This window comes from Cebus imitator, unplaced genomic scaffold (assembly GCF_001604975.1).
Source record: "Cebus imitator isolate Cc_AM_T3 unplaced genomic scaffold, Cebus_imitator-1.0 Scaffold76, whole genome shotgun sequence".
In the NCBI taxonomy this organism is placed as follows: domain Eukaryota; kingdom Metazoa; phylum Chordata; class Mammalia; order Primates; family Cebidae; genus Cebus; species Cebus imitator.
This window is the reverse complement of record NW_016107391.1, coordinates 9,531,474-9,549,595: the sequence shown is the minus strand read 5'-3', so window position 1 is coordinate 9,549,595 and position 18,122 is coordinate 9,531,474. Positions and strand designations below refer to the sequence as shown.

General features: G+C 39.6%; 1 protein-coding gene across 6 annotated transcripts in view; it reads right to left on the bottom strand.

Moving 5' to 3' along the window:
• KIF3A (kinesin family member 3A) overlaps window positions 1–12,752 on the bottom strand; it is a 48,148-nt gene extending 35,396 nt beyond the window's left edge. For all 6 annotated transcript variants that reach the window (XM_017532444.2, XM_037739922.1, XM_017532446.2 and 3 more), the window contains exons 1-4: window positions 12,528–12,752; window positions 9,341–9,614; window positions 1,628–1,772; window positions 1,402–1,486 (exon numbers count right to left, since the gene is read on the bottom strand). In XM_017532444.2, the coding sequence (XP_017387933.1) occupies window positions 1,402–1,486; window positions 1,628–1,772; window positions 9,341–9,614; window positions 12,528–12,533 (510 nt within the window). In that variant the 5' untranslated portion in view covers window positions 12,534–12,752. The remainder of the gene's footprint in view (window positions 1–1,401; window positions 1,487–1,627; window positions 1,773–9,340; window positions 9,615–12,527) is intronic.
• Between the last annotated feature and the right edge of the window lie 5,370 nt (window positions 12,753–18,122).

Genomic DNA, 18,122 nt, shown 5'->3' with positions numbered 1-18,122 from the left:
TTTGTAGCTGTCACAATTTTGATGATTCTATATGCCTCTATTTTATTATATCATCAAGTGTGGTCACATCTAAGCATTTACATACCAAAATACTAGCATTTATTTTTAATTACTTGTATTCTCCTTTATATTATAGTAGGGTAGTACATGAATTTTTAAAAATATGTGTAGAGGTAGATTAATATTATTTATGAATTTTATTTCAGGACAGTCAAAAGAGCATTAAAAAATATGTTATTGGAAAAGGAGCACTGGGTCTAACAGAGTTGAGAACCATTGACAAGAATGTTCCGGAGAATAAATCTGATCTGTAATTACTGGTACAAAAATGGAAATATCCTTTTCAAATGATTTATTTCTAGAATTTGCATAAGACAACAAATTTTTAGGACATGAAAGCACAGAATTTAATAAAATATTCATCAGAACTAAAGTTGAAAACTAGCAACAAAGAAGTTTGTTTCTACATTTGCTATATAAATGGTATCACAGAATAAGGCTTCATGAAGGTCCAACAAGCACAAACAAGCACAAACAATACTTAACACTGTAATACATTATTCCAAAAACTGTTTATGCAGTAAACTTAAAAGGAAAAAAAAAAAGCTAACATTTATTGGTTATTTTATGTCAGGCACTGATTTAAACACTCTAATCTGTTACTACCGGTAATTATCCTATGAAGTAGACACCATTACTTCCATTTTTATGACCAAACCAAGGCTCATAGAGATTAAGTAACCTGATCAGAGCCAGATTTCAATCTAAGATGGTAGACTGATAGAACCACCTTCTTAATTCTAGATAATACTGCCATTCACTTGCTATGTGACCTTGAGCAAGTCAAGAAACCCCTCTAAATTTCAGTTTCCACATCAGTAAAATCAAACTGCTGGGAAGAGTAAATGAAATAAACGATTTACTACTATCAATAACCAACAATTACTGCACTGAATGCCTACATCGCATTGCAAGGGCTCAGTAATGCTGGCTACTTAATATAGAGTACACATACTCTATATCATTCTACAATGCTGGCTACTACTCTTCTGTATCTTATTCCACTGTTAACTCTACCTGCATTATTCTCCTCTATTTTACTGGTGATACGATCCAACTAAAATTCCAATATTAACATTTTCTTGCTGTATGTCTCACACCTTAAAATATGACAGTATGTGGCAATATCAAATTTACCAATCATTTACCACTTGACTCAGCAATCCTCCTTCAGTATTTTATCCGCAGATATGTCTGCAGATGTATGACATTATGTATGAATGAGGTTATTGAAAATATCAAAAGCATCTTTTGTTTAAAAAAAGGCAGGGGGGAACCTTAATTTAGTAAACATTCTACTGCTTTGGAAAAAATACTCCTCCAAATTCCAATTATCCTTACCTCTAACCTTTGTGTCTGATCCTTTCCCAAAAGGTCACGAACTTCTTCATTATATATTTCCAAATAAGACACTCGAACCAAAAACCTATAAATAAAACATCATTTTTAAAAAGTCAGAGTGAAATATTTATAAGAACAATTTTAAAACATGTTTACATAATTTATACCTAAGTGCCTTTCCTGTGTTTGTACTTCTCAATATTAGAAAATAAAAGAATTATTTTACCTTGTATCACCCTCTGCTTTTGCAATATGACCAAATATGTGAGCAAATGAATTGGGAATTATTCCTCTAAGTTCAGGAACAGCTCGAACACCTTCCATGGTAAAAGTTTTGCCTGTTCCAGTTTGTCCATATGCAAAAATAGTCCCTGAAAATGATGACAAGAATTAGTTACTTCTTATGCTACAGAACAATAGCTCTTAATTCCTTTGAAACTGTGATGTCAAAAAAAAAAAAAAGAAGAAAGAAAGAAAGAAAGAAGAAAAGAAAAGAAAGAAAGAAACTGTGATGTAATTTCTTCCCTGGATTCAAAATTTATTCTAGCACAAGTTTCACCTTTATTATCAACAATTACAATATGTACTCTGTACCACAGGCACAAAGTACTGTTACAGCACCAATGAGAGATATCCCTAATAATTAATAAAAAGCATCCCAAGCCCTAAATGCAAAAATCGTACAATATATCTGAGACATTTCTTATCATGTGTACATGAGGTACTTATTGTGGACATTAAACTGGAGATGGTAGTATAAGCACAACAAAAGAATACAGGCTCTAGAGCAGAAAGACCTTAGTCTCAAACCACATCTGCCAATGGCAAAATGGGGTAAGAATTACAACTCGCCATTGACAGGAAGAACGAAATCAGGCAATTTTCCTCAAGTGACAAATATGACATCTCATAGAAAGTATCAGTAAAATGATAGCTTTTTTCTTTTTTTTTTTTTTTTTTTTTTTTTTTTTTTTTTTTTTTTTAGATGGAGTCTCGCTCTGTCACCAGGCTAGAGTGCAGTGGCACAATCTCGGCTCACTGTGACCTCCGCCTCCCAGATTCAAGTGATTCTCCTGCCTCAGCCTCCCGAGTAACTGGGACTACAGGCGCACGCCACTACACCTGGCTAATTTGTGTATTTTTAGTAAAGACAGGGTTTCACTATTTTGGCTAGGATGGTCTGGATCTCTTGACCTTGAGATTCACCCACCTTGGCTTCCCAAAGTGCTGAGATTATAGGCATGAGCCACTGCTCCCGGCCAATAGCTTTTTTTCTTAGTCCTAAAATAAGTGTGTTTTTAAAAAACTGTTTGAAAGTAACAACTATAAGAAATACAGTTAACAAAAAGATCACAATACAATTATTACAGGTAATTACAGATACAATCTAAATTTTCTAAATACCTAAATTCATTCATTCAACAAATCTGAGTCTGGTATTGTGCTAGGCACGAGACACAGAGTGACAAGACAAACACAATCCTTAATTTTATGATGTGTGTAATCTTGGGGAGGAGATACTGATGGAACAATTATAATCATGATGAGTACCGAAAATAAGAAACAGAGTTCTAGATGGGAGTAAGGGACACAAATTAGGCAGAGAAATTGTAATGGGATAAAAGGAGAGGGAGTCAGGGAGGACTTTCCAAAAGAGGTAAGGTTTAGATAGGAACAGCATGGACAGCAAGAAGCAGGAAAAAGAATGGAAATTTTGAGGACTGAAATGAGACCAGAATGGAATAAACAGACATGGAAAGGGAAGGTAGATGCAGGCAGAGCTACTAGAGAAATTGGCAATGCCCTAATCACACTGTGTCATAAGGACCATATTAAAGTTTTTAGACCTTATCTTAAAAGCAACATGAAGCCACAGAATAATTTTTCAATCAGAGGAGTGACATCATGATCACTATGGCTATATTGTGGACCAAGAACTGGAGAAAAGCAAGGGTAGATGTGAAGAAAACAGTTAGAGGGCTGGAGGAGTTGACCAGGACACAGTGTGCAGTAAGAGAAGACAGCCTTGGATGTGATGGCATATATGAAAATGGTTCAACTATTACTACACTATTCAGTTAACCTCAACTTTTCTTAGGCTTTTTTTGTGAAAATAATCATAACACACTTTTCAGACTTTTCTGTGAAAATAAGTGATTCATATCAGAAGCCATGTTTTACACACGGGAATATAAGAGTCTCAATTTTTTCAAACTGACTAAATATTTCAAACTCTGCCAGAAGGAATATAATATTGCACTCAAGCTGAAAATATCATGAACTCCTAGACTGCATTTCAGAATAGACAGTGAATTATGAAATAAAAAGCAAGCTTTATAAGGACAACAGCTATCACTTACTGATCATTTGCTATGTGCTAGGCCATTTCCTTTCATGCTTTTTTTGTTGTTGTTTTTTAAAAGAGATGAGGTCTTGTCCTGTCAGTCAGGCTAGAGTTCAGTGGCATGATCATAGCTCACTGCAGCCTCAAATGCCTGGGCACAAGACATCCTTCTGCCTCAGCCTCCTGAGTAGCTGGGATTACAGGTGTACCTCCTGGCTATGTCTGCATTCTTATTTAACTTTCACCTCAATCCTAAGAAATAGGCACTATTTATTATTATTACTATTATTTGAAAATAAAAAACTATGGCCAGGCACCGTGGTTCATGCCTCTAATCCCAGAACTTTGGGAGGTCAAGGAGGGTGGATCACTTGAGGTCAGGAGATCAAGACCAGCCTGGTCAACATGGTGAATGCCCACCTCTACTAAAAATACAAAAATTACTCAGGTGTGGAGGCACACACCTGTAGTCCCAGCTACTTGGGAGGGTGAAGCACAAGAATTGCTTGAACCTGGGAGGCGAAGGCTTCCGTGAGCCAAGATTGCACAACTGCACTCCAGTCAGGGCAACAGAATGAGAGCCTGTCTCAAAAAAACAAAATAAAAATAATAAACTAAAAAATAAGAATAATAAACTATATTCTGGGCTTGGTGCCATGGCTCATGCTATAGTCCCAGCACTTTGAGGGGCTGAGGTGGGAGAATCACCGGAGCCCAGAAGTTCAAGGTCAGCCTAGGCAACACAGTAAGACCCCATCTCTACAAAACACTTTAAAAATTACCCAGGCGCGCATAAAAGGAATAAAATAACGGCATTTGCAGCAACCTGGATGGAGCTAGAGACTACTGTTCTAAGTGAAATAACTCAGAAACGGAAAATCAAACATTGTATGTTCTCACTTATAAGTGGGAACTAAGCCTATAAGGGTGCCAAGGCACAAGAATGATACAATGGACTTTGGGGGCAGAAGGGGAAGAGTGGGAGTGGGGTGAGAGATAAAAGATTACACACTGGGTACAGTGTACACTGCTTGGGTGATGGGTGCACCAAAATCTCAGAAATCACCACTAAAGAACTTATTCATGTAACCAAACACTCACTACCTGTTCCCCAAAAACTTTTTGAAATACAAAATAAATTTCAAAAAATTAGGCAGACATGGTGGCATGTAACTGTAGTCTCAGCTACTGGGAAGGCTGAAGCGGGAGAATCACTTGAGTCCAAGAAGTTGAGGCTGCAGTGAGCCATGACTGTGCCACTACACTCCAGCCTGGGTGACAGGGCAAGACCTTGTCTCAAAAAAAACAAAAATAAACAAATACAACAACAAAAACAAAAACTATCTTCTGGATCATAAAACAAGTCAATAAATTTAAAAAGATTCAAGGCATACAAAGTATGTTATCTAACTAAATTGAGATTAAGTTAGAAATCAGTAACAGAAAAATCTCTAGAGAATCTAAACATATCTGGAAACTAAATAACACATTTCTAAATAACCCAGGATCAAAGAAGAAATCAGGAGGTAAAACAGTGAATACAGTATGTCAAAATCTGTGGGATGACACTAAAACAGTAATGAGCAGCAAATTATAGCATTAAACTCCCATGTTAGAAAGGAAAAAAAGTCTCAAAACAATGGCCTCAGCTTCCATCTTAAGTAGAAAGAAAAGAGGAAATTAAGCCCAAAGTAAGTAAGAGAAAAGAAACAATAAAGCAGAGCAGAAATAGATGAAATAGGAAACATAAAAGCAGGAAGAAAAAGTATTAAAACAAAAACTGGTTCTCTGAGATCAGTAAGATTGATAAACCGCTCGTCAGACTAATCAGGAAAAAAAGAAAAGATGTAAGTTACCACTATCAAGAATGAGAAAAGTTACACCACTACATTCAACATCCTAAAGGAATAATAAGGCAATAGTATAAACAACTTTCTGTCAATGAATTTGACAACTTAGGTGAAACAAATTCCATTAATGACAAGCTACCAAACCTCACCTAAGAAAAAACAGGCCAGGCGTGGTGGCTCACGCCTGTAATCCCAGCACTTTGGGAGGCCGAGGCGGGTGGATCACGAGGTCAAGAGGTCGAGACCATCCTGGTCAACATGGTGAAACCTCGTCTCTACTAAAAATACAAAAAATTAGCTGGGCATGGTGGCGCATGCCTGTAATCCCAGCTACTCAGGAGGCTGAGGCAGGAGAATTGCCTGAACCTAGGAGGCGGAGGTTGCGGTGGGCCGAGACCACGCCATTGCACTCCAGCCTGGATAACAAGAGGGAAACTCTGTCTCAAAAAAAAAAAAAAAAAAAAAAAAACAAAACTTAGCCGGGCCTGGTGGCGTGCACCTGTAATCCCAGCTATGCAGGAGGCTGAGGCAGGAGAATCACTGGAACCCATGAAGCAGAGGCTGCAGTGAGCCAAGACTGTGCCACTGCACTCCAGCCTGGGCGACAGAGCAAGACTCTGTCTAAAAAGAACAACAACAACAACAAAACCAGAAAATAGGTTACCTGGCCAGACATGGTAGCTCAGGCCTTTAACCCCCATGATTTGCAAGGCTGAGGTAAGAGAACTGGTTGAGTCCAGGAGTTCAAGACCAGCTTAGGAAACATAGTGAGACTCTTATCTCTACCAAAAAAATAAAATTATTAAATTAGCCAGGCATGGCGTGGTGGCACATACATATAGTCCCACCTACCTGCGCACTGAAGTGGGAGGATCACCTGAGCCCAGGAGGCAGAGGTTACAGTGAGCCATAATCGTACCACTGCACTCCAGCTTGGGCAATAGAGTGAGACTGTCTCAAAAAATAGAAAAAATTAACCAGTCATGGTAGCACACACCTGTAGTCTCAGCTACTGGGGAGGCTGAAATAGGAGGACTGTTTAAACCCAGGAAGTTGAGGTTGCAGTGAGCTATGATTATGCCACTGTACTATAGCCTGGGCAACAGAGTAAGACCCTGACTAAAAAAGAAAAAGAAAAAATATTGAATCTATAGTTGAAAACCTTCCCACAAAGAAAACTTCAAACCCAGATGGCTTCACCAACGAATTCTACCAAACATTTAAGAAATAATACCAATTCTAGATAAATTCTCCTAGAAAACTGAAAAAAAAGGAATACTTTCTAACTCATTCTATGAAACTAGCATTATCACAATACCCAAACCAGAAAAAGGGATTAGAAGAAAACTACATACTTAGATCCCTCATGAACACGGATGCCAATTTTTTTTTAATTTAGCAAATAAATCTAGCAATATATGAACAGAATAACACATTATAACCAAGTGGCAAAGCTAGTTTCACATTCAAAAATCAATCAATGTAATTGATCATATTAACAAACTTCAAAAAATTATTTCAATAGGTGCAGAAAAAATTATATTTGACAAAATCCAATATACGTTCCTGAAAAAACTCTCAGCAAACTAAGAATGGAAGGGAACTTCTCAAACTTACAAAGGATATCGGTTAAAATCTACAAATATCATTATACTGGTAAAAGAATGAATGTATTTTCCCTAAGATCAGAACAAGACCAAAATGTCCACTCTCACCTCACCACTTCTAGGCAACATTTCCTGGAGGTTCTAGCCTCCACGTGCTATCAGGTAACAAAAAGAAATTAAAGGCATAAAGATTAGAAAGAACAAAGTAAAAACTGTCTTTACTTGCAGACAACATATTCTTATATGTGGAAAATCCTACAAATTTTACAAGAATAAACTATTAGAATTAATAAGCAAGTTTAGCAAAGTTGCAGGATACAAGGTCAATATACAAAAATCAACTGTGGGTACTAAGACGGCAATCATCAAAAAGACAATAACAAGTGCTGACAAAGATGGAGAGAAATCAGAAACCTCACACAGTGCTGATAGGAATATAAAATGGTGTAGCCACCATAGAAAAGTTCAGCAGCTCCTCAAAACATTAAACAGAGTTACCATGCAAGCCAGTAATTCCACTCCTAGTTATACACCCAAGAGAAACTAAACATATGTTCACACAAAACTCTGTAAAAGATTGTTTGAAGTAACATTATCTGTTAACAGCTAGAAAATAGGAACAACAAATGGTCACCAACTAATAAATGGATAAACAAAATATATCTATACAGTATTATTCAGACATAAAAATTCATTAAAATGAAGTGCTGATATATGTTACAATAGAGATGAAACTTGAAAACACTGTAAGTGAAAGAATCATTCACAAAAGGCCACATAGCATACATTCCATTTATAGAAAATGTCCAGAATAGGCAAACTCATAGATATAGATAATAAATTAGTAGCTGCTGGGTTGGGAGAAGGGAGGTGGTAATGGATTGGGAGTGACTGACTGATAATGGATACAGGGTTTCTTTTTGGAGTGGTAGAAATGTCCTGGAAACAGACAGCAGCGACAGCTGTACGACATTGTAAATGCTCTAAAAACTTACGAATTGTAAAACTGTAAAATGGTTAAAATCATAAATTTACATATTTGAATTTTATCTCAATTAAAAACCCACCTAAAAAAAATCAATTTTTTTTTTTTTTTTTGAGAAGGAGTCTTGTTCTGTCACCCAGGCTGGAGTGCAGTGGCACGATCTCAGCTCACTGCAACCTCTGCCTCCTGGATTCAAGTGGTTCTCTTGCCTCAGCCTCCTGAGCAGCTGGGATTACAAGGATGAGCCACCATGCCCAGCCAAGAAATCAATTTCATCTCTATATATTAGTAACATACAATCCAAAATTGAAATTATGAAAGCAGTTCTATTCACAACAGCATAAAAAAACTTACGAATAATCAAAACAAGCGCAAGACTTGTACATTAAAAGCTACAAAATACAGATGAGGGAAATTAAGATATAAATAAATGGAGAGAAGCTGGACATGGTAGCTGACACGGGTAATCCCAGTGCTTGGAAAGGCCTAAGCAGAAGATTGCTTGGGTCTAGGAGTTTGAGATCTGACTGAGCAACACAGCATAACCCTGTCTTTACAAAAACAAAAAAATTAGCCAGGCATGGTGGTGCCCAGCTGTAGCTCTAGTTACTCAAGAGGCAGAAGCAAGAGGATAGCTTCAGCTGAGTTCAAGGCTGCAGTGAGCTATGATTGCACCACCGCACTCCAGCCTGGGCAACAATGCAAGACCTCGTCCAAAATTAATTAATTAATGTTTCAACGTTTCAGACGGAGAGAAGTATCATGTTCATAAATTGGAAGACTCATTACTGTTAGAATAACAATTCAACACAATCCCTATGAAAATCCTAGAAGGATAAACTTCAAAAACATTTGATGTGGAAAAAAAACATATAAGAAAGATGACATATGACATGACTGATACGAAATTTCAAGAAAAGGCAAAACTATAGTGACAGAAGGTAGATCAATGGTTGCTTGGGGGTGGGTCTGCAAACGGGCACAAAGTAACTTTTGGGGATGACAGGAGTATTCTAAAGCTGGATTGCGATGATGGTTTCACAACTGTATATTTTACTACACTCACCAAACTGCAGAGCTGCAATAGGTGAATTCATGGCACATTAATTATGTCTCAATAAGGGTGTTTTTAAAAAGTAAACTATATACTCACCATTGTAGCCTTCAAGTACAGAATCAATAATAGGTCTTGCAGTTAAGTTATAAACATCAAGTTGTTTACTCTCTGGTCCAAAAACAGTATCAAAAGTAAATGTCTTCGGAGGTTCATTGGAAGAATCAGTCTTATGTACAGTGATAGTTCCCCTCATCTCATCCACATTGACAGCTTGTTTGTAGCACATTGATTTCTCTCTCTCATTGAGGGGCCGGCACCTAACAACAACCTTCACATTATCGCAGCTTTCTGGCTTCTCTGATTTATTGATCTGTTGGAGATATTTACAAATAATGAAAAGAACATTTATTTTTACCCTCAGCAGATTAAATTTACAAATTTTAAAAGGCTACTTTGCCACCTTAGTGCCTTGCACACATTAAACACTTCGTATTTGTTAAATGCAATTAAAGATCTTACATGTAGATGAAAAGTTTATTAAAAGGTACAAAAAGGAAAAAAGTTTCTTTTAAAATATAAAAGAAGGGAGAGAAAGTTTAGTTTACATCTGCGACAAAAGCTGTACAAGCAGAAACTGAATCAATATATTATAGATTGTCTTTCTACACAAGTCTCTGACCCTGAGTTTCCTGCCTGTAGGAAACACATGTGAACATAGTTAACAACTTTAACTCAAAATATAGTAGATCCTTTGTTTCCCCTGAGACTTCTAGTTGTATTTCCTATAATGCATCCGTAAAATGGTTTTTATCATTTCCTATAATGCATCTGTAAAATGGCTTCTCTACAGAAGACAATAAGATAAAGATAGAAAAAAGTTTAAACGGCAAAGAAAAATGCCTTAGTATGACCTCAACTTATGAGCATTTGTATATATAAAGTTTCCATTTCTGAAATTTTTTTTTCTTTTTTTGAGACAGTGTCTCACTCTGTTTCTTACCCAGGCTGCCGTGCAGTGGCACGATCTCAGCTCACTGCAACCTCCACTTCCCAGGTTCAAGTGATTCAGCTGTCTCAGTCTCCCAAGTAGCTAGGATTACAGGTGCCCGCCACTATGCCTGGCTCAATTTTGTATATTTAGTAGAGATGGGGTTTTATTATGTTGGCCAGGCTGGTCTCGAACTCCTGACCTCAAGTGATCCACCCACCTTGGCCTCCCAAAGTGCTGAGATCACAGGCGCGTGCCACCGTACCCGGCCATTTCTGAAATTTTATGATTAAGAAAAAATGATGAAACACAATCCTATTATCGAAAAGGACAGTTTAGTTGAACAGATACTTGTTAAATTCCTACTGTTTCAGATTCTCTTCTAAGCCTTAAAGAGAAACAACATAAACCATTGTCACTGACTTTGACGTTGTCATTGACAAATAACAGATTACATCAATACAATCGCACTTCTATCTCTGCCTTCATCACCCTAGTCTAAATCGCCATCATCTTGGCCCTGGACTACTGACTCCTAACTATACTCCTGAATCTAATTACATTCCCCTACTGCCTGTTCTCCACATAGCACTCAGTGTCAACACAAATCTAATCATGTCACCCTCCTACTTAAAAATTCTTCAGTGGTTTCCCATAGATCTCAGACTAAAACCAGAACCCTTAAGGTGGCCTGTAAGATCTGGCTTCCACCCATGTCTGCTTTTCTGGGCTTATTTCACAAGATACTCTCCCTGGCTCATCCATGCCACAGCCACACTGAGCTTCTTGGCCTTTTCTTGTCATCATGCTCCTCACCACTGGACTTTTCCATGTGCTGTTCCTTCTGCCTAGAACCTTCTTCAATCCCTGCTTCACTTAGTAACATCTATGTATCCTTCAGAACTCAACAGCCACTTCACCTGGGAAGACTTCCTGACTACTTCAAATACTCTTATAGGCTGAGAGAGCCCCCTGCTCTCCCCTTCCTGGACACAATTTTACTTTCACTTGCTCCTTATTTGATTAATGTCTTTCTCTCTGTCTACACCAGAGGTTGCAAACAGGTAGTCAAGAGGCTAAATTCGGTCCACAAATTTCCTTTATTTGGTTCACAGTATTTAAAGCGCTTTTGAATTAGTTGCTAAAATTGAGAACTTTCACTAAAACAATCCCTAAAGTCTCTTCTTGGGAGGAAAAAAAAAAAAACAAATACTCTGAAATCATCTGCAGACCATCATTGTCACATGGCAATACTTTCCAATTTACCAGTATCTACTTCCCTCTATTGTAGGATATCCAACCACTTTATTCATTAAGGTTATGTGTCTTATCTCTGTAAATACGTATGGTTTTCACCTCTGCCCAAGAAGGCAAGCCTCTCTCTTTCCAAGTTCAAGAACCTGATTGGTTTTGCTCAATATTGTATCTTCAGAGCCTAGCATGTGGTTGGTGCCCAGTATTTATTGAATTAAAAATGTGAAAGCAATGAACAGGAACAAATATAGAGCATTTAGCCCTAAATGTTAAGCACTGTCCTTCTAGTCTCCTGCGCATTATCTTATTTCACCAGGCTAACAAGAAGCCCATGAGGAAAAGTTTATGTGGGAACTAAGCACCCACACAGATTATCTGAGGCCTCACAACCACTAAACAAGCGGCCATGGCTCAATTTTCCTCCATGACCCCTAATAAGGCGTCTTACAAGGCCCCATTATTAAGTTCACGATAACAATCTGTGAAATCTTGTAAGATAAACACACCACCACCACCACCACACAAAGACACCTTCGAGTTTCATTCTGCACCATAAGCTAAAGCGCCTCAAGAGGACTGACAGCTAGCTCAAGGCTATGAGTCGCAGTCTCCGGCCTGGAAAAGGGGCAGCCTTCGCTTCGTCGCCTCCCTGAGCCTGTTCTGCGCAAAGGCCCCACGAGGTGCGGGGCATCCAAAGAGACGCTCCGCGGCCAGCCCGAGACGCCCCACTCAGCAGGCAGGGATGCGAGCCAGAGCGCATCCTCCAGTTCAGCGCCTTTTTGATAAGCGATGCAGGCCCCACGGAATGCAGCAGCCACAAAGGCGGCAGGGCCTGCCCCTAGGCCCCTCTCGAGGCCGTCCGGACCCCGGCGGCTCCGGGGCTGACCAGCCAGGCTCTCCAACCACCCAGACCGCACGGCCGGGCCTGCCCCGCCCCACCCTGGCCGCCCGCCTGCTCCGCGCCTCCATGGCAACGGCCGCGCCCCCGGGCCAGGCAGCTGGGATGAGAAGAAACCCCAGAGGTAAAGCGACTCTCCTCACCGGCATCGTGGCCCCTTCCCGTGCCCGGCGGACGAACCCGCCTGCAGTGCAGCCCAACGACACCGGGTGCGCAGAAAGGCTGGCCAGAGACTACGAAACACCTCCTTGATGCTCTCGAGACTGCGGCTCCTCCGGCGAGAGTGCCCAGTGCGCAGGCGCATTCCGAGCTCGCCCCGCCCCAACGCCTGTCTCAGGCTCACTCCGCCCTTGAATTACGCCTGCGCCGGGGCTTTCGGAGTCCAACTCCTAGGACGCCAGACTGAGGCCGCGCGTGCGCAATGCTGCCATTCTGCTGCGCTGGAAACGTGGCCCGCACTGAGGCGGAGATACCTACCTTGTAGCCCCGGGTTGGCAAGAGGAGCAGCTCCTAGATCTCAAGGCCCGTCTTCTGGAGCTTGCAATACCCGGAATATTAAAATTAATAATAGCAATTGTACATTTTGTCTCATCCGAAGACCTAAAGACCTTACCTACCTGACCTCTCTTGATTGCTAATTTCCTCATGACCTGTCTTACCATTAGAAAGTGAGCTCTTGCCAGTCGCAGTGGCTCACGCCTGTAATCCCAAAACTTTGGGAGGCTGAGGTGAGCGGATCACCTGAGGTTGGGAGTTCGAGAACACCCTGACCAACATGGAGAAACCCCATCTTTACTAAAAATACAAAATTAGCCGGGCGTGGTGGCGCATGCCTGTAATCCCAGCTACTTGGGAGGCTGAGGCAGGAGAATCGCTTGAACCCGGGAGGCGGAGGCTGCAGTGAGCCGAGATTGTGCCCTTGCACGCAAGCCTGGGCAACAAGAGCTAAACTACATCTCCAAAAAAAAAAAAAAAAAGAAAGAAAGAAAAGAAGGGAAGAAAGTGAGCTCTTAAGGAGCCTGTAAGTATTCTCGCATGTATCTCCAGAGCCTACACAGAGCCTAGCACACAATGGGATTTTCATACATGTTGGTCAGAAAACCAATGATCCGTCCATCCTCTTTCTAGTCCACTTGAATGTGTAACGGGCATTTCAAGTTAATCATGTCCAGAATTGAAATCTTGATCCCCCATCAATCTCCCCACAACCCCACTCTACCCCTATCAAAAAAAATTAAAAAGGGCTCCCTCTCATCTCTCTCAGACTTCCTTCATCTCAATGTATGGAAACGTAATTCTGACAATTGCTCAGATCAAAACTGCAGTCTCTTTCACACACAATATTCTATCTTTCAATAGCTCCTGTTGTATCTGTCTTCGTAGTGGAACCAGAATTTGGCCACTTCTACCACCACCACCGTGCCTCACATGTATTACGGCAATAGCTCAGAGCTGGTTTCCTTGATGGTGTCCTTGTCCCCTTTCAGTGTGTTGGACAGGAGCCAGAGTGCTCGTGTTAAAAATGAATCAGATCTTCTCTCTTCTCTGCTCAAAACCCTCCATTGATTTCCCATCTCACAAAGCTAAAGCCACAAGCCCTACGATCCTCCCTCTTGCTTCTTCTGCACCAGCCCCACCTGACCTCCTTGCTTCCTCCAACATTCCTGGCATGCTTCCATCTGAGCATGCAAGTTCTGTGAGCTTGCAGTAGGAACTGATGAAAATAACTATATAGCATTTTACGTAGTGACAGTGTACTGTTCTACATGTTTTACTTTCTTTTTTAATTCATTTAATCCACATAATAACCTTTTGAAATAGATACTATTATTATTTACAGATAAAGTAAAATGAGGTACAGGATTATTAAATAACTTTTCCAAGGTCATACATATGAACAATGACAGGGCCCAGATCCAAACCCAGGCAGCCCAGAAAGCTCCTTCCCTAAGTAACCACCTGACCCACTCACCTCCTCCAGAAAGTCTTTGTTCACATGATACCTTCCCAGTGAACCCTAACATGATTTCCCTATTTAAAATTTCAACCCTCAGCCCCAATTCTTTTTCCCTCCCTACTTTATTTTTCTCCATAGTACTTATCACCATTCAATATTTTGTATATATATACACACATACAAGCTTTACTGAGATATAATTTACACATCATATCATTCAGTTCACCACTTTAAATTGTACAAGTCAATAGTTCTTACAACATATGGAGTTGTGCAACCATAACCTAGAACATTTTTATCATTCCAAAAAGACACTCTATACTCATAAACCACTCCCCCTTGGTCTCTGCAGCCCTGCTCCCACCCTGCTCCCAACATCCCAGCCCTAGACAGCCATCAGTCTACTTTCTATCTCTATGGATTTGCCTATTTTGGACATTTCATACAAATGAAATTACACAATATGCAGCCTTTTGTGAGTAACTTCTTTCACTTTCAATAATGTTTTCAAGCTTTATCCCTATTGTAGCATATATCAACAATTTGTTGCTTTTTATGGCTGAATAATATTCCATTGTATGGCTATAACATGTTTTTTACCTGTCATTGGATATCTGGGTTGTTTCTCCTCTTCGCCTATCATGAATAATGCCACTACAAGTTTTTGTATCGACCTATGTTTTCATTTCTCTTGGTTGCATATCTAGAAGTAGAACTGCTGTATCATTTGGTAATGCTAATGTTTAACATTTCGAGGAAATACCAAGTTGTTTTCCACAGTAGTGCACCATTTTAAATTCCCACCCGTAATGTGTATGTAAGGTTTACAATTTCTCCACATCCTTGCTAACACTCACTTTTGTGTAAAGTAGTATCTTGCTGGAGTTTTTATTTATTTTCACTTCCCTGATCATAATGATGGTGAGCATTTTTTTCATATGCTTTTGCAATTTGGATAACTTCTTTGGAGAACTGTCTATTCAAACCCTGTACCCGTTTTATTTGTCTTTTCATTATTAGGTTATAAGAGTTTTTTATATATTCAGAAGGCAAAGCCCTTTTCAAGTATATGACATGCAAATATTTTCCCCCATTCTGAGGGCTTTCTTTTTACTTTATTGCTATCATCCTTTGAAGCACAGTTTTAAATTTTGATCAAGTTCAATTTACGTATTTTTTCTTTTGTCACTATGTTTTTGGTGCATATGTAACCCATATTTCCTAACCCAAGATCATGAAGATTTACTCTTCTAAGAGTTTCATAACTTTTGCTGTCACATTCAGGTCTATGATCTATTTTGAGGTTTTTTGTTGTTTTTTGAGATGGAGTTTCACTCTTGTTGCCCAGGTTGGAGTGCAATGGTGCAACCTCCACCTCCCGGGTTCAAGCGATTCTCCTGCCTCAGCCTCCGGAGTAGCTGGGATTACAAACAAGCACCACCATGCCCGGCTAATTTTGTATTTTTAGTAGAGATGGGATTTTTCCATGTTGGTCAGGCTGGTCTTGAACTCCTGACATCAGGTGATCCACCTGCCTTGACCTCCCAAAGTGTTGGGATTACAGGTGTGAGCCACCATGCCCAGCCCTGTTTTGAGTTATTTTTGTATACGGTGTGATGGAGGTATCCACATTCATTCTTCTGCATGTGAATATCCAGCTGTCCCAGAACCATTTGCTAAAAAGACTATTCTTGTCTATAGCCATACCACCCTGAATGAGCCTGATCTTGTCTGAAAAAAAACTGTTCTTTACCCCGTTGAACTGGCACCTTTGTTAAACTGATCATAAATATGAGCATTGATTTCTAGACTCTCAGTTCTAGTCCATCGATGTATATAGTCCATCCTAATAGCAGTACCACACTGTCTTGACTAGTGTGTGTTTGTGGTAAGGGTTGAAATTAGATAGTGTGGGGCCTCCAACCTTTCTCTTTTTCAAGATTGTTTTGGCCATTTTGAATCCCTTGAATTTCTATAAAAATTTCAGGAACACTTTGTCAATATCTGCAAAAAGACAGCTGGAATTTTAACAGGGATTATGTAAAATATGTAGATTAATTTGGAGAGTATTGCCATTTTAACAATTTAAGTCTTCCTACCCATGAATGCAGAATGTCTTTCTATTTATTTAGGCTTTCATTTCTTTTAGTGACGTTTTGTAGTTTTCAATGTACGAGTTGTACATTTTTTGATTCTATTAATATTTTTCCCCAATTCTTTTTTCTTGAGATGGAGTCTCACTTCTTCACCCAGTCAGGAGTACAAAGGTGTGATCTCAGCCCACTGAAACCTCCACCTCCTGGGTTCAAGTGATTCTCTTGCCTCATCTTCCTGAGTAGCTGGGATTACAGGCACGTGCCACCATGCCTGGCTAATTTTTGTCAGAAGTTTTTTATTCATTTTATGTTGATGTAAATGAAACTATTTTTAAAATTTCATTGTCAGATTATTCATTATAGTGTATAGAAATAAAATTGACATTTATAGTACATTGATTTTATACTCTGCAACTTTCCTAAACATCTTTTAAGTGGATTCCGTAAGATTTTCTATATACAAAATCATATCATCTGCAAATAAAGATGAAATTATTTCTTTCCCACCTGATGCTTTTTCTTGCATAATTGCTCTGGCTAGACCCTGCTGTACATTGTTGAACAGAAGTGGTGAAAGCAGATATTCTTGTCTCATTGATGACTTCAGGTGAAAAGCATTTGGTCATTTACCATTAAGTCTGATGTTAGATGCAGGTATTTCATAAATTGCGCTTTATCACGCTGGAAAATTTTCTAGTTTGTGAAGTGTTTTTTATTATGAAAAAGTGTCAGATTTTCTCAAATGCTTTTTCTAATATAATGTGTTTATGATCAGATAGATATTGATTTTTAGATGTTAAAACCAACCTTTCTTTTCTGACAGTCTCTGTCTTTTGGTTAGAGCATCAGGGTGATACTTGCCTCACAGAATAAGCTGAGGATAGGGAGCAAGTTCTTCTTAGAAGGGGACTAATTCCATCACAAGGGTCTCACCCTCACAATGTCTGAGAGCCCTAATTTCCTCGCAAAGGCTTCATCTCTAAATACCATCACATTGCAGGTTAGGGTTTCAAAATATCAATTTGCAACAGGGTGAGGTGGTTCGCTACTGTAATCTCAGCACTTTCAGAGGCTAAGACAGTTGGATCACTTGAGGTCAGGAGTTCAAAACCAGCCTAGCCAACATGGCTAAACCCTATCTCTACTAAAAATAGAAAAATTTAGCTGGGCATGGTGGCGCATGCCTGTAGTCCCAGCTACTCAAGCGGCTGAGGCAAGAGAATCACATGAACCCAAGAGGCCGAGGTTTCAGTGAGCTGAGATGGTGTCACTGCACTCCAGCCTGGATGACAGAATGAGACTCTGTCTCAAAAACAAAAAACAGACAAACAAATATGAATTAGGAAGGGACACAAACATTCAGTCTGTAACACAGCCCTATCAGACTTAATACAATTGTTTAATCCATTCACATTTAACATTATTGATAATATTAGATTTAAGTCTCCCATTTTCCCACTTTGCTTTTTGTTTTCCCTCCCTCCCTCCCGTGCTCTCTCCCTCCCTCCTTCTCCATCTCTTTCTTTCTCCTACCTTCCTTCCTTCCTTCTTTCAGGTGGGGTCTCACTCAGTCTCACTGCAGCCTCAACTTCCTGGGCTCAAACCATCCTCCTGCCTCAGCCTCCTAAGTACCTGGGACCACAGATCTGTGCCACCTTGCCCTGCAATTTTTTTTTTTTTTTTTT